The sequence below is a fragment of the Tasmannia lanceolata genome, unplaced genomic scaffold, assembly GCF_043159265.1.
Source record: "Tasmannia lanceolata isolate RefF3 unplaced genomic scaffold, GAP_Taslan_0.1 ptg000019l, whole genome shotgun sequence".
Taxonomy (NCBI): Eukaryota; Viridiplantae; Streptophyta; class Magnoliopsida; order Canellales; family Winteraceae; genus Tasmannia; species Tasmannia lanceolata.
In genome coordinates, this window is record NW_027518696.1 from 11154614 (window position 1) to 11178266 (window position 23653).

General features: G+C 39.1%; 2 protein-coding genes across 2 annotated transcripts; one reads left to right on the forward strand and one right to left on the reverse strand.

The window, feature by feature from the left end:
• Positions 1 to 1551: 1551 nt before the first annotated feature.
• Positions 1552 to 6810, forward strand: CSLD5 (cellulose synthase-like D5). The gene is made up of 3 exons (XM_077362370.1): positions 1552 to 2811; positions 3299 to 4103; positions 4577 to 6810. The coding sequence occupies exons 1-3, from the start codon at positions 1916 to 1918 to the stop codon at positions 6341 to 6343; spliced, it is 3468 nt and encodes a 1155-aa protein (XP_077218485.1). The 5' UTR covers positions 1552 to 1915; the 3' UTR covers positions 6344 to 6810.
• A 7290-nt stretch (positions 6811 to 14100) lies between these two features.
• Positions 14101 to 15842, reverse strand: LOC143853158 (putative galacturonosyltransferase-like 7). Its single transcript, XM_077362893.1, has one exon. It carries the CDS (start codon positions 15386 to 15388, stop codon positions 14297 to 14299), a length of 1092 nt encoding a protein of 363 aa, XP_077219008.1. The 5' UTR covers positions 15389 to 15842; the 3' UTR covers positions 14101 to 14296.
• Between the last annotated feature and the right edge of the window lie 7811 nt (positions 15843 to 23653).

Consider the following 23653-nt stretch of genomic DNA (forward strand, 5'->3'; position numbering starts at 1 on the left):
CGGGTTTGAAGAACTACAGCCTTCTGAATATCTAAATTATACATCAATTGGCCGCACTATGATGGGCCATGTCCATCACGGCATCTTGACTATTAAATTAGATCAATGATTGCAGATGGATGATGGTTCCGGTTCTGATATCCTGGATCCGATGGAAATTCGGTTGGTTTGGGATCCCAAAACCGAACCGAGAACCGACCCTCACCTTAAAACCCAATGCCTCATCGCTTGATAAAATCACCCCACTCCCTTTTAATTCACCCTCTTTAACGTGTTGCTTTGCCTCTAAAATTTTAACTCACCCCCCAAATTTGTGCTTGATTATTCCAAATTTGTGCATGTTTGTAGGTCATATATACTTTTTGCATTGCCCAAATTTGTGCAAATTTGTGCCTGATTATTCCAAATTCGTGCATGTTAGTCTTTGTAGTTCATATATAAACAGGACCGAACCGATTATCGGGTAACTCCAAAACCGAAACGAACTGATTATATATGGTTTTGGTTCGGTTCGGTTCTAAACATATATGGTTTGGTTCTGTTCCAATTTCATGGAACCGATTATATATGGTTCGGTTCTGGGTATACCCCAAAACCGAACCGAACCGAACCATGTTCACCCCTAATAGGGGGTCGATTTAAGATATATGGTTAGAGAGAGACAAATAGGAGGTCGATTTAAGATATATGGGGGTCAATTTATCACTGCCCATGATATATGGGCTCACATTTTCTGGTTTGTCGTACTAGATAAATTATCTAGCTGGCAACAAGAAATAGGGTAGGGTCCACGTTGTTGGGTGATCCAGAACATTCATTTGATAGGCTCTGGCGTATATAGGGTGTGCCCAAAAAAATCATCTCGGTAGGATCATCCTAACCATTGATTTGTGGAGGCTCAAAATGGATAGATATGTGAGGGCACTTTGTGTTTCTGGTCGTAGGACTAGATAAATATTAGTCGGAACGACTAGAAACGTTTTTCCCATGAAATATTTTATCCCCTTTTTTTAACTTGGGCCTACTCTACTGTAAAAGAGCAGTCATAAATGCACTATGGGGGCTGTCCTTGGTAAAAAAAAAGGGGGAGAATATATCACATCCTCCGGGTGGGGCCCATTATTTCACAACCAAGCATATCATTGACGAAGAATGCTAATCATCAATCACTTGCCCAACAATTCCATTGTGATCGAGCGTTCCGAATAGCACAAATTCCAGTGGCATTTGCTGTGGGCCCTACACCTCGTGGGTCCACCAAATCAATGGCCCCGATCACCATAACTAGTATATGCCACATGAAGACAACTTAGACCCTTCAACATCACAACGTAAATCGTAATTCAAATCCCTAACGGCTTTCTCCTCTTTATTCAATTCAAATTTAAAGCAACCGTTGTGAAGAAACCAAACTCAAAATGACCGTTAAAGTCAAATCATAACCGTTAGATATTATCTTATGTAGCGTTCGGATTAGTCGACCGTTGATAAAAAAAAAGTCCCCCTTTCTTTACACTCAAATTAAAAATCTGACCGTTGGAAAAAAACCCTCCTTCATTCTCTTTCCCTTTTCTGCTTAAATCATCGACACCTCCAGAATTTATAAAATTTCCAGCTTGATTTTAAGCTTCAATTTTCCCATCTTCATTCAGGTCAAATTTCTCTTTAGATACTCTTCATTTCTTTGAATCGTTTTGGCCTTTGGGTTCTGTTTTTTCTAGCCTTTTCCTCTCATCTGGGTCTCAGTTTAAAATCTTCTGTTGAAATTTGAGAGCTACCCTGATTTCTGTTCTGGGGTTTTGTTCATCTTCTTTGATATTGGAGTTTCTCTTCCTTTAGTGATCTAAAATTGTGTTTGAATCCACTTATTTTGAGGGAAAAAGGCAAGAAATTAGAAGAAAAAAGAGGGAAAAAAATGGTTCAGACTGCGGCCTCTTCTCCTCCTTCGCCTGTAACCATCACAATTTCTTCAGGTGGAAAAGGCGGTGCTAGAAGCCTCGGCTTAACGAGCCCCGTTCAGCGTTCTTCATTATCAAATAACCCCAATTCCCCTCTCAGTAGGAATAGAGCTTCTAGTGGGGGAAGATATTGCTCTACATCAAAAGAAGAGACTGAAGTGAGCTCCGAATTCGTCACTTACACCGTTCATATACCGCAAACTCCCGATCACCAACCCACATCTGCTTCTCAGAATAGTCTCCCCCAAATCAATGGAAAACCCGACAGAAGTTATATCTCAGGCACAATTTTCACTGGAGGGTTTAATTCAGTCACTCGCGGACATGTCATTGACTGTTCTAATGATTGTCCCCAAACCGAGAAATCAATGGGAATGGTTTGTGGGATGAAGGGTTGTGATGGGAAGGCGTTTCAAGGGAAATCTGGACCGCCATGTGAGTGTGGTTTTAAGATTTGTAGAGAATGTTATTTAGAGTGTTTGGGAAATGGGGGACGATGTCCGGGTTGTAAAGAGCTGTATGGGGATGATGAGGGTGAGGAAGATGAAGCGGGGTCTGAAGCGGAGGATAAGGCTCTTCCATTGCCTTCAATGGCGGAATTAAGACCTGATAAGTGTCTTTCCTTGGTCAAATCATTTAAAGCTCCTAACCATCCACATGATTTCGACCACACACGTTGGCTGTATGAGACGAAGGGGACTTACGGATATGGAAATGCTGTTTGGCCGAAAGATGGCTACGGTGGCGGATTGGGGATTAATGAGTTTGAAGAGCCACCTGAATTTCAAGAAAAAAGTAGGCGGCCGCTGACCAGGAAGGTGGGGATCTCTGCGGCGATTCTCAGCCCATATCGGTAAGAGCAACCTATCAAAACTTGTTTTTCATTGTTGAAAGCTTATGTAGAATTGACAATGTTTTAATGCTCTTAAAGTTGCTAATCTATTTTGTTATTGAAACTTTTGTTTTTTGCTTCATTTTTAAGTAAGAGCATTACGTCAAAATTTTCAGTTCACTGAATATCACAAATTAGGTAAGAGCAAACTATCAACTTTCACTGTTGAAAGCTTACTGAATAATCACAAATGAAGTAGAATTGACAATTTTTCATTACTCAAAGTTGCTAATCTATTCTTTTTTTTTTGACTGGTAAACCTTGCTAATTTATTCTGTTACTGAAACTTTTGTTCTTTGCTTCATTTTTAAATAAGAGCAATACATCAAAATTTTCATTTCACTGAGTATAAGTGATTACAAATGAAGTAGAGGTGACAATGTTTTAATCTCTTCTTAAAGTTACTGTTCAGTTATCTTGAAACTGTTCTTTGCATTTGATTCTTCAGATTGTTGATGGTGATCCGTCTTATCGCCCTCGGTTTCTTTCTCTCATGGAGAATTCTACATCCCAACCACGAGGCCATGTGGCTATGGGGAATGTCAGTTACATGTGAACTTTGGTTTGCCATTTCATGGCTTCTAGATCAGCTTCCTAAGATGTGTCCAGTTAACAGAATAACCAACCTCTCAGTCCTAAAAGAGCGATTTGAGTCTCCAAGCATTCGAAATCCCAAAGGAAGGTCTGATCTTCCAGGGATTGACGTCTTTGTTTCCACGGCAGACCCAGATAAAGAACCACCTCTGGTCACCGCAAATACTATTCTCTCGATCCTTGCCGTTGATTATCCAGTTGAAAAACTTGCCTGTTATTTATCTGACGACGGAGGGTCGCTACTCACATTTGAAGCTCTAGCTGAAACTGCAAGCTTTGCGAGGATTTGGGTTCCATTCTGTAGGAAACATGACATAGAACCAAGGAATCCAGAGGCATATTTTGGCCAGAAACGTGACTTTCTCAAGAACAAAGTTAGGCTTGATTTTGTACGAGAGAGGCGGAGGGTGAAAAGAGAATATGATGAGTTTAAAGTGAGAGTTAATTCCTTGCCTGACTCAATCAGGAGACGATCTGATGCATATAATGCACGCGAAGAGCTGCAAACAAAGAAGAAACAGATGGAAATGGGAGGAAACCTTTCTGATTCGATCAAAGTTCCGAAGGCTACATGGATGTCCGATGGGGCACACTGGCCGGGAACATGGTTATCTGCTGAAACAGACCATTCGAGAGGCGACCATGCCGGTATAATTCAGGTAACTAGTTACTAATATCCTATGATTTAGCTGATACTTTGAATTTATTTCCGACACGTGTCCGTCCTGCCATGTCCGACACGACATGTTTGTCCACACATGTCAACACTACACACTCCTCCTTTGGACACTTTTAAAGGCATTGCTAGGAGTGTTAGAGTTAATGTGGTAGTGTGGACAAATATTTGTGTAATAATCAATAATTTGATGTGTATGTATGTGTCACCATTTCTAGATTTTCGTATCCGTGTCGAAACTCGATACACGAATCTGTATCGATAAATTATGATTATATATACTTTATATTTTTAGTCGTGTCCCCGCTTGTAAATTTTAGGGGTTTACCCGCGTCCCACACACTGTGTCGGGTGTCGACACGTGACACTCGTGTCAATCTCGACACGTCATAGCTAATATCTTATTGTTTGATTTAGGGATGTCTATTGCTTACTCATTTCCTTTGAATTAATTAGGCAATGCTAGCTCCTCCAAATTCAGAACCTGTAATGGGTACCCTATCAGATGATGTGAATCTCATTGACACATCAGAAGTGGATGTTAGACTACCAATGCTTGTTTATGTGTCAAGGGAGAAAAGACCTGGCTATGATCACAATAAGAAAGCGGGAGCTATGAATGCTCTAGTTCGAACTAGTGCCATCATGTCAAATGGGCCATTTATTCTGAATCTTGACTGTGATCACTATGTTTACAACTCCTTAGCTATTAGAGAAGGAATGTGCTTCATGCTCGACAGAGGTGGAGACAGAATCTGTTATGTGCAATTCCCTCAGAGATTCGAAGGCATCGACCCAAGTGATAGATATGCTAATCACAACACAGTCTTTTTCGATGTGAACATGCGGGCACTTGATGGCTTGCAAGGTCCTATGTATGTTGGAACAGGTTGCATTTTTAGGAGAATCGCATTGTATGGGTTTAGTCCTCCGAGGGCCACGGAACATAGCGGGTGGTTTGGTAGAAGGAAAATTAAGCTGTTTCTTAGAAAGCCAAAGATAGCTAAGGGAGATTTGGATGACATTGTAATACCAGAGAATACTAATTTAGACCATGATTCAGATATCGAATCTCTACTTCTTCCGAAGAGATTTGGAAGTTCGACTACTCTTGTGGCATCGATCCCTATCGCAGAATACCAAGGCAGACTACTTCAAGATCTTCAAGGGGTTATACAGGGGCGCCCCGCTGGGTCCCTCGCAGTTCCTAGAGAGCCATTAGATGCTGCCACAGTCGCAGAGGCAATCAGTGTTATCTCTTGTTTTTATGAGGATAAAACCGAATGGGGTCAAAGGGTTGGTTGGATCTATGGTTCTGTAACAGAGGACGTTGTTACCGGCTATCGGATGCACAACAGAGGCTGGAGATCAGTGTACTGTGTCACTAAGAGAGATGCATTTAGAGGGACTGCACCCATCAATTTAACAGATAGATTGCACCAAGTCCTCCGATGGGCGACTGGTTCTGTTGAAATATTTTTCTCACGAAACAATGCAATATTCGCGAGCCGAAGGATGAAATTCTTGCAGAGGGTGGCTTACTTCAGCGTGGGGATGTACCCATTCACGTCGATGTTTCTACTGGTTTACTGTATTTTACCTGCAATCTCTCTCTTCACAGGGCAGTTCATAGTGCAATCCCTCAGTGTAACTTTTCTCACCTTCCTGCTGATAATTACAATTACTTTATGTTTGCTCGCCATCCTTGAGATAAGATGGTCTGGAATTACGTTACATGATTGGTGGCGAAATGAGCAATTCTGGTTGATTGGTGGGACTAGTGCTCATCCAGCTGCAGTGTTGCAAGGACTGTTGAAGGTGATCGCAGGTGTTGATATTTCCTTCACATTGACATCAAAATCTGCGGCCGATGACAATGAGGATGTATTTGCAGAGCTCTATGTGGTGAAGTGGAGCTTCTTGATGGTGCCTCCAATCACCATCATGATGGTAAACATGATAGCCATAGCTGTGGGGATGGCAAGGACTATATACAGTGAGTTTCCACAGTGGAGCAAGCTACTTGGAGGGGTATTCTTCAGTTTTTGGGTGTTGTGTCATCTGTATCCATTTGCAAAGGGGTTGATGGGGAGGCGGGGAAAGGTTCCGACGATAGTTTTTGTGTGGTCAGGTTTGCTCTCTATTATCATTTCCTTGCTTTGGGTGTACATAAGTCCTCCTTCTGGGAGAGGGGTTGATTACATGAAGTTCCAGTTCCCCTGAACTGATGATCCGCACGTGCCATACATGAAGTCCTAGTTCATGTAACTCCCGTTTTTGTGTGGTCAGGTTTGCTCTCTATTATCATTTCCTTGCTTTTGCTTTGGGGGGGTGTACATAAGTCCTCCTTCTGGGGGGAGAGGGGTTGATTACATGAAGTTCCAGTTCCCCTGAACTGATGATCCGCACGTGCGCCATACATGAAGTCCTAGTTCATGTAACTCCTGTTTTCAATTGGGGAATGTACTTGTTTTTTGCTCTGTAATTGATTGATTGTTTTCTTACTGTAGTACTTTAATTTGTATCTTCTGTTAATTTGGAATGTTAGTAGGTCACTTGTAACTGCCAACTTATCTAAAGATTGAAGTTCCAGCTCCCCTGAACTGATGATCCGCACGTGCCATACATGAAGTCCTAGTTCATGTAACTCCTGTTTTCAATTGGGAATGTACTTGTTTTTTGATCTGTAATGATTATTGTTTTCTTACTGTAGTACTTTAATTTGTATCTATCTTCTGTTAATTTGGAATGTTTAGTAGGTCACTTGTAACTGCAACTTATCTAAAGATTGAAGCTGTGTGTTCTCTCTCTCTCTCTCTCTCTCTCTCTCTCTCTCTCTCTGTGGTAGGAAATTGGAGCAAGTCTTTTTTTTTTCTTTTCTTTTTTGAACTTGCTTCCCATAAATCAGCTTTAGCAATGGCAATTGGAAGGTGTGTAAACGTATTTCTTTCTTAATTTTTTTGCATTTCATGTGACTGTTGAAGCTCTAGATTGAAAAGCTCTAATTGAGAAAGACCACAACAACCATCTAGAACAGGAATGTACCAGATGAGCAGTCGCCAGGTGAGAGGGGGCCCTAAGAGGATCCCCAGTTGTTGGTTTTGGACAGATACCTCTTTCTCGGACTGCTTTTCTTAAAAGGATGAACTTGTGTACGAACTTCGTATGAACGTGTGTACGAACTTTGTATGCAACACGTGTATACGAATTGATGTAGTAGAAGCTGTTAAATGTGTGGAAAAAGAGATATCGAAATGTGTTTTCGTAAGAGTTTCAAATATCAAGTGGGTTTCTAAAATATTGGGTCAATGGATGCAATGTCCTGAGAAGTTTTGCCAAGAACAAGTTTTTGATAGGAAATTTTGTATGAAAGCCTCCACAAATACTATAACATGTGAAGAAAGCACTATAACATGTGATGAAATCATGGCCAGTCAGACAATCTTTTCTTCTCGCTCACTAATTTAATCAAATATAAACCAATGAACCTCTCTTCAAAATAAGGCCAGATCAGTCTCCCAGCAATTGATATGAGTCTCCAAAAGCTAAATATCTACCTTTTTTTTATCCCATAAAGAATTTACCAAGCCTAGTTTTTTATTGACCAAACCGAGTTTTTTGAGCTTTCTATTAATCCACTCAGGACAAACCCCCAGTCGAGATGGCTGAGTTCATGATTGATCAGGCTAGTCTTTAAAAACTTACTTATTCTCTCAATATGAATACCCATTCATTTCATTTAACTTTATTTATCCATTACTTTAGTAGTGTTGAATCTGTTTTATTGCATATCTGAAGGAGCATCAAATCCAGATGAAAAGCATTGGCCAGTTCACCTGACCTGAATCAATATAAAATCACAATGTAATGCAAGCTGAAAGATAATCTCTAACAGAGAAGAAGCTCTTTATCTTATTTACAGTTCTTATTTTAGGAGAGTTGGTCTTGAAGGATTAAACTGTTTGCCCGCAAGTTCCAAGGCTTACCCAATCCATTATACAATGTGCTTTAAGCATGATCAATGGCTTTCTAGTGCATCTGAACATAACATAGCAAATATATTATTTCTACTCATTGAAACTTCTTGATCATATATTGAGATGAACAAAAAGGACACTTAGGGAATGTTTGGCAACTATGAAATAAAAATTCATGGAATATTCGTTCACCCAAGGTGGGAGAGTGTCTAATGAGGTTCCAACAAATAAAAAAAATTCTTGTTCAAAATAGAATTTTTGTTTTCCCTATTTCCTAACTCCATCCCATGTTCTCCTCACTCACCACCCCTCTAATCTCTCTATCTCTTTGGCCTCTATGCCCCTCTTATACTAGGCACACCACGATTACATGATAGGAAAAATAGAAAATGAATCTTTCAAAACATAGAGAAAATGTGGCAAGTTGGTACTTTGCTTCAAATCACAAGCTTGCACACAATGGAGCTTCTATGGAGATCTCTCTAGTTGAGAATCTCTGCAAAATCTTAACTAATAGAAGTAAACGGAGATTGGCTTGGTCAATGGAAAATAGAGAGTTAGTGGCTTAGGGAAGTGTGATGGGTTTGGAAAACTGGGGAGTTCATTTCTTAGGGAAATGGGGTGGTGGGTTAGAGTTTGAATTCGACACATGAGGCAATTGATAATAGTGGGAAAGAAGCAAACATGTCATGAGCATGCTAAGCCAACAAAATGACCAAAATGTCCTTGGTAATAAAATTACATTTTTCTCCTCACTACATCTCTCAAAAATAAAATAAAATGAAACTGAAACAAAAATAGCTTCCAAAAACATACTTGAAAATGTGGCAGAGGAGTGGATAGTTGTCTTCTTTGGTAGTAGAAATTCGATAATTTACTTTTGTCAGCAATGTAAAAAGAATGAAAGGAAATCACATTGAGACTTAACAACTTAAGATGAATTACTTCAGAACGATGATTTAAGAATGTGATCTGTAGGATTTAGAGTGATGGATTCAAGAATTCAGGCTTAAATGTGGTCTGACATCACAACTTCTCGAAGGTGATTAAAAAATGTGGGGCATTGGATTTAGAATAGAGAACTCAAGGATGTAGCTGTTGAAAAACTAATCTATAATATAGAAATAACATCATAGCCCATCTTCCCCAATAAATCAAGAATGTTGTCTATTGGATGTAGAATGAAGGATTCAAGAACGCGGGCAGTTGGATTTAGAACAACTGACATAAAAAACTCATCTCCTCTACATACCCAAGTCAATTTAACAACAATTAGGGACATAATGTATGATGTCATATAGGATTGAGATTTAAGACCTATTTGATTCAAGTGGGAGAGTGTTGTGGGCTAGCTTGTATAGGCCTCCAACCTCAATTAGCAAGTGCAGCGAGATCCAATCCATCGAACAACTTGTCATTTAATGGTTTAAATGTTCTTAGCATGTTTGCTAAGCTCAAAGGTAGAGATATATAAAAGAATAGCAATGGCTATTATGTGATACGAATAGGTTTGATGAAATCTCATTCCATCAATAAAATTAGTCCCTAGGTCCCTCTTCCCTCACTAAGTATTATGGGTCCCATAAACTACCATTTCCACATCTAAGAGAGAGGAATTCCATCGTCTGAGCTAGTGCAAGGGGAGAGAAGACTAAAGAAGCAATCTTAAGCATGTTGGGAGCTGAAGAACAAAAGCAACAACAATGGAAAGGGTAAAAAATCTCTTTATATTTGTAGAGGCTTCTAGTAACATGTCATCCATTTTAAACCTCTTCAGATTAGATTTGAGTGTTAGGATCAACCTATGGGTATATATCATTTTTTTTTGGGACCATATAAAAACTCGGTATGTTAGTATCGCATTCCTACGTAGGGGGTAGTGTTGTCTGGCTCACCCTCCCAGGGCGTCTCCAATTCATTTTCTTAACTTCAATAGTCATTTGGACCTTGGCGCAACGGTAAGGTTGCTCTATTGTGACTTGGTGGTTAGTGGTCACAGATTCGAGTCACGAAAACAGCCTCTCCGCAGAACAGGGGTAAGGCTGCGTACATCTAGGCCTCGCAGACCCTGCAACCGCGAGAGCCTCTGCACTGGCCCCCTTTTTACTAGTCAATTGGAGCCCACCACAACTTAGCCACATTGATTACCCATTTTCCCTCATTGTATTCACATACAATTGCATATGGGATGTCTACTGTATATATATCAATAAAGCAAGGAGCCGGTACATGTACGTATCTGGGACTGGAAGAGTGAAAATTGCTGTTCAAAAGGGAGGTACAACACGTGGGAAATGAGGAGAGAGAGAGAGAGAGACCAAATTTCAAAGTAGCAGAGGCATCTAATGGGAGAGAACAAGGACCCAAAATTTCAACCTAGCAGAGGCATCTAATGGAACAAGTGGGTGACAAGCATCTCGAGAATCACGCCTAAAAGAGCTTGGAAAGTTGGATGCAAATGAAGTTAAACCTCTGCATATCTATTGTTTCCTGAAAATTTCTGATTCACCCCATAAAAACAGATAGGGAAATGATATCACCACTACCGTATTTTGAAGATCTCACTGACACGTACGATATTTTCTTCAATATAGGATGATCCAAGCCACAGCCTAAATAAGTTGTGCCCCAGGAATCTTTTCCATAGGTTAATCCTAACCCTCCTATATATAGAGGGTTCCGTTAGGATCAACCTATGGAAATGATTTTTTGGGGCACAACCTATTTAATCTAATGGAGGGTTTGGATCATCATATGGTGCGAGCCATACCTACTTTTTAATAATGTGAGGAGTGTGATCATCAAAATACCGTAGTGGTGATATCATTTCCCAAAAGATACAGTCTATTTAAGGTTTAGTATTTCTTGTGGATCCTTCTTATTAAGGCTGTTTTAACGGGACGGACCCATCTTTTAAGCCTATCATACACTAGTTTAAAGTCGAACTCATACAGGCAAAGTGTCTCAACTGTGACCCACCTAATCTTTTTCGTAAGGACAATAAGGTCGTCCTCTTTCCCACAGGCTTTGTCTCCATCGTTCTCACTTGTTGTCTTCCACCACTTGTTGTTTCTTATTTTTGTGCGTCCATGTTTTTTCCACTGACATTTTTCTTGGGACAAATTGCTAAGGAAATGGTTGGCAAAATACATGGTCCCGGCTCATGTGAAACCCTCCTCTTTCTTGCTGTAAAGAGTGGAGTCTGCCACTCTTTTTGCTCTTTGCATGTGCTATTTTCAAAAAAGGGTTTAGTCCCTTGTGAAAGGAATATGGACCTTTCATCTGAGGCATGCTGTTCTACAGTTCACCTAAAAGGTTGAGAGGGCACAACAGCTTCATCATATATAAATGAACTAGTAAATGATAGACCCCACACCATCAAAACATGAGGTGTACAATAGTGGGTACCACTCTAATGCACGGGTTTGGATAGAAACGAGGACCCCACATCGTCAATAACATTAAGGGTAAAACGGTGGTCTCCACCATATACATAGGTTTTTGCATAGAGATGATGGTCCTACCCACCAAAACCCGAGGTGTAAATTGGCAAGCCCCATAGCATAAAAAAACATGAGGTGTAAAACATTGGCCTCATCCCATCAAGGAGCATGAGATGTAAAAGGGTAGGCCCCACTACATGCAGGGGCGATGCCAGAAATTTTGCACAAGGGGGGCAAAAATTATAGTAAATTTTTATCTATCTTGAAATTAAGATAGAAAAAATTTCTATCTGAAATTTTGCACAGGGGGCAAAAATTATAGTAAATTTTGCACAAAAAAGGGAGATAAAAATGGTAAAATTAAAATTTTAAACTTATTTTCTATCTTAAGGATGATTGGAAAGGGGGGCATATTTTTTTAAAAAGGGGGTAAGTATTAAAAAATTATTAAAAAATAAAGGCATATTTTTTTTTCCAAAAAAATAAGGGGGGCAATTGCCCCCCTTTCCTCTCATGTGGCATCGCCCCTGCTACATGTATAGGTAAAATGGTGGCCTCCACCCATGCTGTGCTTGGGTATAATGTTAGGCAGCAACCTCTCAAAACAAAACATGAACTACAAAGAGAAGGTTTTCCAATAAAGAATTTTCTTGGAAAGAAACATGCTTGGCAATATATTGTAGATAGATAGTTAGATAGCAGAGAAGAAGGACCCAGATCAAGATCAGATGAAATTAGATCAAGATCGAATGGTGTGGGACTATTACAAATCAGCGTCCAAGTATGTAAAAGTTAGATGAAGTTTCACTTCCATCACTGACATTTTAAATCATAATTCCAAGTCGAATCTCTTCGACGTGGTGAACAGAGGTTATAAGTAAATTATCAATTGCCAATAGAAAATAGAAAGGGAAATGATATTCTCCCCTCCCCCACCTAAATGGATAAAATCCCCCCCTTTAACGGTTTCTGTGAGAATTGTTCACTGCTTGAGGATAAATTCACCCCCTTTAACGGTTTCCTTTTCCTTTAAAACTTCATAGGGACAACGTTGATTTTATCCATCAGAGGTGGGTAAATATCACTTCCCAATAGAAATTGTGGCAGTTCATCTGTCATTGGGATGTTGCCAATGCCAAAAATTAATCCTTGTTTTACTGAAATAGATAGGAGAATCCGAGGAACTGATATTCCTCTCCCTCGCCCCCCCCCCCCCCCCCCCCCCTAAATGGATAAAATCCCGGTTTCTTTTCCTTTAAAACTTAACGGATAACGTTAAAGGGGGGGATTTTATCCGTTAGAGGGGGGAAAATATCATCTCCCCTCATTAAATTATTATGGTTGACGCTTGATAGTAGTATGGGCACGGGGAATGAAGCCTGACCAAGAAATTTATTTTATTTTATGAAGAAAGCTTTTTCTTTAGATAATTTCATTGACTCCTCAAACAATAAGAAACATCTAGTAATTTTCGGCTTAAAATGAGTAGTTAATGATAGAGACAGAAGAGACAAGGCCATAAATCAGGGGTACAGAAAATTAGAAAGTTTATTTTTGTTCAAAATCAAACTTCTAAAAGGAAACAAAAAACATTTGGTGCAGATATTAGAAAGGCCAACATACATAAACATAAACCTGCCAGCTATAAAAGGCACAAATTTTTAGCGATGTGGTCAAGGCCCCACCACAGCAGCAATTTCCCGGCCCTACCCCTATTGGCCCCACAAGAATTTCTTGCAAACCCATATGTGAATGGCCCACCTAAACTAAGAGGGAGGTAGTTCACATGGCCACCGTTGCGGCCAAGGTAAACAGAATTTCAGTCTGTTGCATTCTGCCTCCAATCACAAACCCCTTACACCCGCTAGGGTAATTTTGATCACTACCAATTGATATTGAGACTCCTTTTCTTTTTTCTGAAGAATATATACTAAGAACTAAGAAAGAAAGGGGACTGAAAATCGAGAGTTTATAGGGTGTAAGCCCTTATATTCCACAAAAGAACTGTACGGGATGATCCAAGACGTCCATGTGATGGGCCATAACGGAAGTAGGTTGTTCCCTAAATAATAAGGGAAATGATTTCCCCACAAACATGTTTTGATCCATGACGCTCGTGTTTCTTGTCTTTTATATTTAAAGAGCTGTATAAAAGGGTTTTTATGGTCCCCAAAAAACACTCAGTGACCGTTAAATGCTAAAAGACAAGATACATGAGCGTCGTTTATCAAAACATAGTTGTGCTGAAATCATTTCCCATTCATGATGTCAAGGGAATGAAAATGGAGATTTTATCACATGGACGGTTTAGATCATCCCGTACAATAATTTTTTTTTAAAAATACGTTACAATAAGGACTTACACCGTATAAAAACTCCTGACAATGAGGTGACACTGACGAGGGAATCCAAGAACCACCTGCCACACCTGTAACTATTTGCCATTTCAAGGACAAACATTATTTGACCAAAATGTCCTACAATTTTAATCCCTACCTGATCCTCACCAGAAGGGTAATTTCGTCAATTTCCAAGTTGTTTAGCACCTGCCAGAAGAGGATCCAGTAACAAAGAAATTGAATATATATATTTTTTTTCTCTATTCCTCTTTATTTCCGAAGGCAAGAAAATTAGAATAGAATACAAATCGCCAGGAAAAATAAAAGGAAGGATTATCGAGTAGAAAAATGGGTATCCAAATGTTAACAAAAAGCTTAAAAAAAAAAAAATTTGAGAAATTTACCGGCTGGAAGCAGTCAAGGGGATGGACCGTACAAGTCATAAGCAGCCCAAACGCGGTCCATCGGGCAAGGATGGTTCGTATCAAGCCTCACCCAGGGCTTACCACTCCCGCTCCAATGCAATAGACTGACCGGACCTGGATGAAGAGCCCTACAGCTGCCCTTAACATTATCCCCACCCAACCCATGCTGATTCCACCTATGCTCGATCCGCGCCACGTGTCCTGCAAAAACTAGAAGGAACGGTGGTAATGATCCGAGCTCGTAGATCCGTCCGATCTTCTGAATCTCCATCCACCGTTCGATCTTCTGAGTATATCCAAACCTCCTCCATTTCACCAGATCTATCACCATCACCCCTGTGTTGAAGTAACACGGTCTCCGGCCTGAAAACGTGTCGGAAAACTCATCGGAGGACCAGAATCTCGCCGTGAAATATTTCGTGAAATTCGCGTGGCAGTATTCTGGTGCTCCGATCGTTCTAGAGTTGAGATTCGTTGTCCATAGCTTCGCCACGTCATCAACCACGACTAGATCCGAGTCTAGATAGATTACTCGCCTAACGCACGGCTCGAGTAGATCGCCGAGGTAATTTCTAGCGTAATTCAGAGGCTGTTCTAGAGCTTGTCTAACAGATGTTGAGATTAGGTTTTTGACAATCTCTGGATCGAAATAATAAACCTTGAATTTCAGATACGGGAAAGTAGATCGAACTAGGGTTTCTAGGTCAGTTTCGGAGACTAAGAAATGGAAGAAGATGTTTTCAGGACAGATCGAATGTTGCAAAATCGAATGAACGGCTGCGATTGATCCACGCAAGTAATCTAAATCGAGAGTGATCGCGATGTGTACGAGAGAAGGATCGCAGACCGTGGATTTCCGATCACCGGAGCTGCATTCATCGCCATTGCGAAATGCCGGAGATTTTCTGAAGGAAAATCGATTCGAATCTCCGGCGGTCGGAATCTGGCCGGGAAATCGGAGATATCCGTCAAAATGAGAAGATCTAATCGCTTCTGCAGGGGGAAAAGATTGTAGAGATGGAGAAAGGATTATCATCAACATTGCCGCAGAAAAAAAGCCTGAAACTCTCATAATCCAGAGCATTTTCTTTCCTCTGTAGATCGATCCCTTCCTCTTTCTTCTATTCCTTTTAAAATCAAGAAGATCTGTAAATCGTGAAGGGAGAGACAAGAAAAGAAAGGCTAGGGTTTCTTTGAAGTCTGCCAGTATTACAAATCAAAAAAAAAAAAAAAAAATCGATTCTCGCTCTCTCCTTTTTCAAGATTGCTTAGATAAAAAGCGATCATTGAGATTAAAATCCAGAGAATCGAAATCAAGACGAATAGAATCCATACCAGAGAGAGAGAGAGAGACTGGTGTTCGCTAACGTGCGCCGCTGTTCTTCTTCTCTCTCTCGAAGCAACGGCACAAGGAGCGCTGTACAGCTCTTCTTCTGTGTTTTTTTCCCTTTTGAAACTTAGAAATCTACGGGGAAAAATAAAGAAATAGATTAAATATTTGGTATTATTTTATTTTAAAATTTAATATGGATTGTGCTGTTATTAGAAAGAGTCGTTTTATTAGAAAGGAATAAATATCCTGAAAGGCCCAAGCGACACAGAGAAGGAGAGTGAAATGATGGGCCAGCTGTCCTGTCTTTTTCAGTCCTATCTTTTTCACAAATGACACTTAAGTCCTTCTACTTTAAAATTACTAATCTGCCCACCGTAGCTTCACCCTGTTGGCTTATGAATGAAGGACAGTGTTTGTCATTTTAAGTTGTCGTTGCTTTGCGTTACACTGTCTGCCAGTTTTGGAAATAAAATAATCGGCAGTGTCTTGTGTTTTTGATATTGACACGGGTCTGATTCAATCTTCTGTCTATTCGGTTGTTATATTCAGAGTAAGCTGTCCGAGAAGGAAACAGAGCTGTCCACGAGAGATGAACGACTTGGCCCTACCTTATCTGGTGGTCCCTACTTTGATTAAAAACCTGGGAGTGATCTTGATCGTCCGATTAAGAGCCTATGGATTGGGTTACTAGACGAGACCCCACCAGGGATTAACTGGTGGACTGTCTAGATCGATCAACCACAAGTTGTTAGGTCTCTTAGGACACCAACTCGTTTAAATACAATATAAGATGAGTGCTCCCAATAGGGACTGAAATAAACCCCTAACCCAGTTGGTTAGGGTTGAGGGAATGCTATCTCGGGTTGGGCTAGGGTTGGCTTCAACCTGATCCAATCCAACCCGACCCGAGTTGCACCCCTAAAAATTTAGATTGCTGTTGTTTTGGAAAGAAATGAAATGTGTTCCCGAGGAAAAAGGGTAAGGGCATTTGCCCCCCTTTATAATAATTGCGTGCGTTCGTAGGGGTTACTCCTGCCCTAAATGTGGTGGGGATACCCTATGTCATAAAAAAAAAGGGGGTAATTCCAGTAAGGACAACAGCCCCCCTTCATAATAATTGGAAAATTGAAGGGGGCAAAGGGTAGTCATGGTGGGGGGGATGGGAATTTAGACCTTAAATTGACAAGTTCATCAGCTGGCCTAATGGACTAATTGTCACGGCAATTTTGAAAGGAATAGACCCGGTTCCTGGCAGACTTTTGGTAGCTAACTGGTTCAAAGGATAGAGTGGGTTGGTATTCATTTGAAAAGGAAAATAAAATTATGGTAGGTGGTATACCCATCCTCCTATTATGAATCATATCTTGTCTCTTAATTCTCTAAATATCCACTTAAATGTGACACATTAGCTGGTTATGATCATCTGTCTACATGATTTTTAGTTCATGGGCAATGATACTTAAAGTTTTCTAAATAAAAAGTTGGGTGGAAGTAACAAGACTAGTGGTTGCAATCCCATGTTCATAATTAAAAGTTGTTACAAATGAATAATTATTGGACTAGGTCACTAACTAAAGGGCTTGAAAAGATTACTTGCCTTGCACGTTTGGATAATAGTATATTGGTAAATGAAAAAGTAGTTTCTTTTACTTTTATAAGATTTTGATTAATGTAATCTATGGAAACTGTTAAAAGACTTTTGGCAATTAGGAGGCTAGCTAGTATTATGTTTCAAAATGATAGACGTATGGTTGCATGCGTCACTCTTACTCTGTGTAACACCTTTCTAGTAACCCAAATAAATAAATAGATACAGGGATTATTTAGCTAATTTCGCAAAAAGCCATTTCCCAACTCTTTTTTGGCCACTTCAGATGAATTAAACCAAGAAGACATAATCTAATACGAGGCTGTATTCCTTTTCTATAGGGTGGTTGTTCTCTACTTGTATCGTTCATGATTTTAAATTTCGACTGAAATCCGAAATTTCGGTGGAGACCGACACCGAAACTACACAAAACCGAAATGGTCATTTATTTTGGCCGAAATTTCGGTCGAAATTTTGGTTTTTCCGAAATTTGACACAAAAAATCTGTTTTTTTAAATATTAATTTAATATTTCACCAAAATTATCAAAATTTCGACCGAAATTTAATAATGAATAAAATATTGTTTTTTCGTTTTGTATCAGATTTCGACCTAAATTTCAAGGTCCGAAACCGGTACCGAAACCGAAATTTTAAACCTTGATATCGTTGAGGAAATTGAAAAGAAATACAATGGCAAAGATGCCACCAAAGTTGATCCTTATTAACAAATAACTTCATTTTAAATTAAATTTTATTTTATTGGTACATTTTTAGAAGCCACTGACTACTTTATTTCTAAGACTACTCCTACCTTTATTTGCAAATACTTATATTTAACTTCAGAACCAGTTTGCATATAAGATTATATGTAAAAACTTTTTTTAGACGCTAAAACTTTGAAAAAAAAATGATATGACTAGTGAGGAAGCCAAAGGAAGACACGAAGGATAGGATTGTGATGTAGAGGTCGATAGGGGGAAGCAATTTGATTCTGTAATTTTTTTTTTTTTTGTAGAAGATAAGGAATTTGACGGAAAGCTCGATCGAAAAGTGAATTAGATATGTAAATTAATTTTTTGAATTTTGTAGAAGATAAGGGTTTTGATCTTCCTTTGCACGTGGGGGCGCAAAAGATCGGATCAAGTGCAAAATCAGCGAAAAGACATTCTTACATTCAACAAGAGTAGACAGGAGAAATGAAAAACAAGCTAAAACCACTATCTTCCTAATCCCATATCACAAGGGAAAAAAAAGAAATACATGTGAAGAGCCAAACTCTTTCTCTGAAGAGGATGATCTCTACTAATCTCAAATCATCTAAAATTGAAAAATGAAAGACCATGGGAATTTATATAGACTAGCCCATTATGAAATGGGTTTATATAGCATAAAGCAAAATGACCATTAAGGGCATATGAAACTGCAAGATGACTAAAATAGATATAGAATACGCATGCAACTAATGAGAAACGACAACTACAGTTAGGAGCCATGTAGAGGCTTATGTGAATCAAGGGGAAGCTCCTGCATCAGTCCCCCTACATGTGGTTTGGACCATGTGCATGATGCAGAAGGTGTAGTTGTATAAGACTAAGTTAAGCCCATATCTAAGTAAGAAAGCCAGAGCACTAAGCCAAGTACAAACAAACCAAATCCCAATGACATTGAGCAAGGGTCGGACTACTTGGGGAGATATATTAGTGTGATTAGATACAATAGACCTCATTCCTAAGAATGTTGACTTTGATCTAATCCCTCAAATACAATAGACCCCACTGCTTACTGTGGTGTCTTTCACCTGATTGCTTCGATCTATTGACCTCACTACTTACGGTGTTTGTATTTATCAAGCTAGCATCAGGAGTACTTTTCTTGTTCTTTTACATCTATTGACCTCACTGAAAGGTGTTTAATTTGATCATTTTCATAGATCTATTGCTATCACTGATTAGTGTTTTCTTCGATCTTTAGCCATGATTAATCAACATCCTTAAAATTAATACTTCTAATGAAAGTTCTTTTTCTTATATTGTTGTTTATTCTCTTAATTTTGGCATGGTAGATCTGGACACATTAACCTTACGTTAATTCTAAATAATGGGAATCTAGTTACAGATAAATGTTAAGTTTATAGTAAAATGACAAACTATTTAAAAATGTGGAAAGAGAATAATACTTATGGGTAGCTGTTGGATGAAAAAAATACACTGACTCGAGATGGAAAAGAAAACTTCATAACCTTCATTCATGATGTCTTAAGATATTAACTTACACGTTTCTCTGGAAAACTGAGGATAAAGTTCTTGACAAAATTTAAAGCTTGCGAGGCTGAAGGTGAAATCGTGTCATACTGTTATTTGTGTTCCTTACAAAATACTTGAGATTACTTCGTATGAACTATGAAAGAGAGAAATCGTAACGCTAATTACATAATGTTTGGGGGTGCCTAGCCCCCTTGATGCTGTAGAACAAGTGACAACTCTAATTATTTAGATAATCCAAACAAAAGATGATGCACATATCAAATTTGAGAAGTGTTTTATTGCGAAAGATCGAACAAAGGTGTTTGACGAGTAAAATGGGCAGATACTAATTAACTCATTCCTCTCATTATTGGGAATATTTGGAAAAGAAGAATGCAAGTGAGTTCTACTATCTGTTTTGGGATGAGAGAGCACCACTTAAGATGGTTTGGGCTATCCAACGTAGGCTTTTGGATGCTCCAGTGAAAAGTGGTGACTCGTGCCAAGTTGATGGAGTAAAAAGAGTTAGGAGCAGACCGAAAACAACTTGGGTAGGAACAGTTAGGAAAGACTTGAGGACTAGGAATATAACAAAGAACATGCCCTTGGATATGATAGAATGGAAGAAATTGATTCATGTGGATGAACCCAACTAGTGTCACGATTAGATCAACTTAGTTAGTTTGAGCCGGGTAGATCCTTTCACCTTCTTCATGAAAATTTTCTAAAGAATTCATTAGCGGACCCCAACTAGTTTGGGACAAAGGCTTAGTTGAGTTGAGTTGAGTTGGTGCTGATTAATGTACGACGAAGGAAAGAGAGGGCAAGTGACCAAGTCTTGTCTCTCCCCTCTACAATAAAAGAGGAAAATAAAGTTTGGAGTAGATTAAGAGTTGCTATTTAAAGCACTCATTACTATCCATGCAACATATTGACTAGACTTACTGGGATTTGAAAAGAAATGGTAAGGGGTAGGTGAAAAAAAGTATTCACTTCCCAAAGCACTCTTTTCCCAAGTTGGGACAGAGGCATTCAATTTGTGGAGATACCTTCCTTGTGAATGGAGGGTGAGACTTCTTCCTTCATCAACAGATCTAAAGAAGAAGGCCCAAATCGTACTAGAGTATATGAGCAGTGTAAGTGGCAAGATAAAAGAAGACCATGATGCATGTCATTCGAGGGGTGGTGATAAGGGTGCAACAACGGTTCGGACCTCGACATGCTGAAGATTGGAGATGGGTGGGCTTTAGGGTTCGAGTAAGAAGGCTACGACTGTTGCAATGACAATGATGGAAATTGGGCTGCACTAATACCATGATAAAATTAGGGAGATTATCAATAAACTTAATTGACTTACAGAGAGCCTAAATGAGTTTCTAGATAGAACACTCAAAAGATAAACATAAAAAGATAAAGAAAAATTGTAAAAAGAAATAAAGATAGAATCTTTCTAATCTAACCTACTTTCCAATCACTCTAAGTTACGTCTTTTTATCTAACACCAAGACTTCCAATGGTGAGATCTCAACACAATCCAAAGGACTAAGATCTCACATATTCTAACAATAGTGAATCAACCAAGCAGTGGCACGAGAAGATTAGAAAAGTTTTGATTTTGAATAGCTACTGCCTTAGTGCAAGTTTGGCGTACCGTTTAAAACACAGTTTGGCGTTTGAAACACCATTTTGGGGCCAAACGGCCGTTTGGGAGTGTTTGGGTGCGCAGCCACCGTTTGAAACACCGTTTTGAACCCTCAAAACAGTGTTTTGCAAACGGAGGGGGGAGGTCTGTTTGCAAAACGCCGTTTTGAACGGAGTTTTTGGGCTGTGGGTTTTTACGTGTTTGCCCTCACCAAAACTCATTTTTACATATATGAGTGCGATTTTATGTGTCAAATACCAAAAAAGTGGAGGTGTTAATATCATTCTTGAGGACACAAATTTGTTAAATTGTTAATATTTAATTCAAAACAAGGGGCTGCTGATATCATTATATGATCTCTTAATTTTGATTTTTTAAAGACAAAAGAATTAAAAGAAACCCTAGTTTCTTACTTTCTTCATCTACTTTGCAAAGTTGCAAACCCTCTCACGCCTCACTGCCTCAGCGCCTTCACTCGTCCGTCAAATCTAGCAAATCTGGCCGTTAAGAAGAAGAAGGAGAAGAACCCCAAAGGTATAGCCATTTTTTTTGTGTGGCAATGATGTTTAATTTTAATAGTGTTTGAATGAGATCCTAATGACCTTTCAATATTGGGCCTAATGAGAGAGTAGTTGAGTTACATTGAGGCCAACCAAACAATGCCCTTTTTGGTCATTTTACCACTAAAACTCCGTTTTAGGGCATTTGCAACCAAACACACAATACCTCCATTTGCCGTTTTGATTTGGCCAACCAAACATGAAAATGCCGTTTGGCAAACCGCCATTTTGAACTAAAACGCCGTTTTGCTTAAACACTTTCAAACGGTACGCCAAACACACCCTTAATGTGGTGAAAATAGGTGAATTTTGAATGGTTACTACCTTAAATAGAACTTCATAATATTAGTATATGAAATAAGTGGATTTTGAATGGTTACTACCTTAAATAGAACTTCATAATATTAGTATCGCTTTCAGAAGTTTAAGGGCATGTTGAGGGTGACTTAAGTTCCTTAGATAATTTTGTAAGAACGCTGTGCCTAAGAATAGAGGGCCTCTAGAAGGGGACACGGTATTCCGATTCCTTAGACATTTAGATTGTTCGTAACTAGGAATGGAGACATGACATCGGGATTTGCTAGCGTCCATTGCAAAAGGCATTTTGCAAATGGTATTTTGCATGCAAGGTTTAAAATTTCGGTTTTGGAATGCGTTTCGGTCCTCACCGAAACCGAAATTTCGGAATTTTGGATGAAATCCAACGAAATCAAATTTAGTAATATTTTATCTTGTACGGAATTTTGACTTGGAAAGTATTATATAATCAATAAAATATAGATTTTTTTGTGATATCCCTTAACTTTTGGACCGAAATTTTGGGGAAATTCAAAATTTTCGCTCGAAATAAAGTAACATTTCGAATATTATGGATTTCGATTTCGGTCTCCACCGAAACCTGAAATTTCAGATTTCGGTAGAAATTTAAAACCTTGGTCGCATGTCAGATCTGCCACAGAGGCTCTCTTTTCAGCAGATTTTGTCTCACTCATGAGGTGGCCGGTCTGACATGAGACAGATCATCTGAGATGAAGCAAACAATCTATATGACTATACTTCGAAAGTGAGTGTGAATATCAATTCCTTTCTACAAGAAGAAAGCAAAGAGAAAAGAATGTTACTTTCCAAAGCAATGTATCTCCTTGATCTTTGAGCACTTCGTTGAAAATCAATCTTATTTTCTACATTTCCCAATGCGTAGGTATTAGACAAGATGAAGCAAAGGTAAGACTTAATTCCATGTGCTTCCCAATGCCATGGATTGATGAGAAAAGCGATCAATGAAGTCCTATTTGCAAGCAAATGAATCTTAGACTTTATTGCTTCGTTGGACTCCTAGGTGTCCTTTGAGAGAGAGAGAGATGATCCTCTTTTCACCGCATTTTCATGGAATTTTTTTTAAGTACATGCATCAAATCCTATCAAACCAAAAGTAGAAATGTTGACGATCTTATAATTAAAAAATGCGAAAGCCCAACATGCTAAATTTCTATCAAGGGCTAATATGTGAATAGTAAATAAGCATCTTAACTAGGGAAATGATATGGAGACGAGAGTACCACCGATGGCGAGACCAACAATGAGAATGCGCCATGTGTGCAATCAAAAATTAGTTTTTTGTTAATTTTCTTAAACCTAAGGCATGCTCACATCACTTGTTATTTTTTTTGGCGAGAAGCCATTTGTTCGGTCCCCTGCTCGGTGGTACTCCCAGGTCGTTGCAGCGTTCTCCCTAAGCTAATATATTAAAGTAAATTTTGCGGGAAGACATTTCGTGTCTAACTTTTGCATGTGAGAACAGCTACACATGTTGCCTTTTCTGGCAGAGTTTGCCTTATTCATTTAATTCATCTGAGGTGGCTACTCTCACATGCAAAAGCCGGCGAAATGGCTTTCCACTAATTAGCATAGAAAATTCCATAATATTAATAGGGATTTGGTAGTGTCCATCGCGGATGGTCTGTTGCATGTTAGATGAGCCA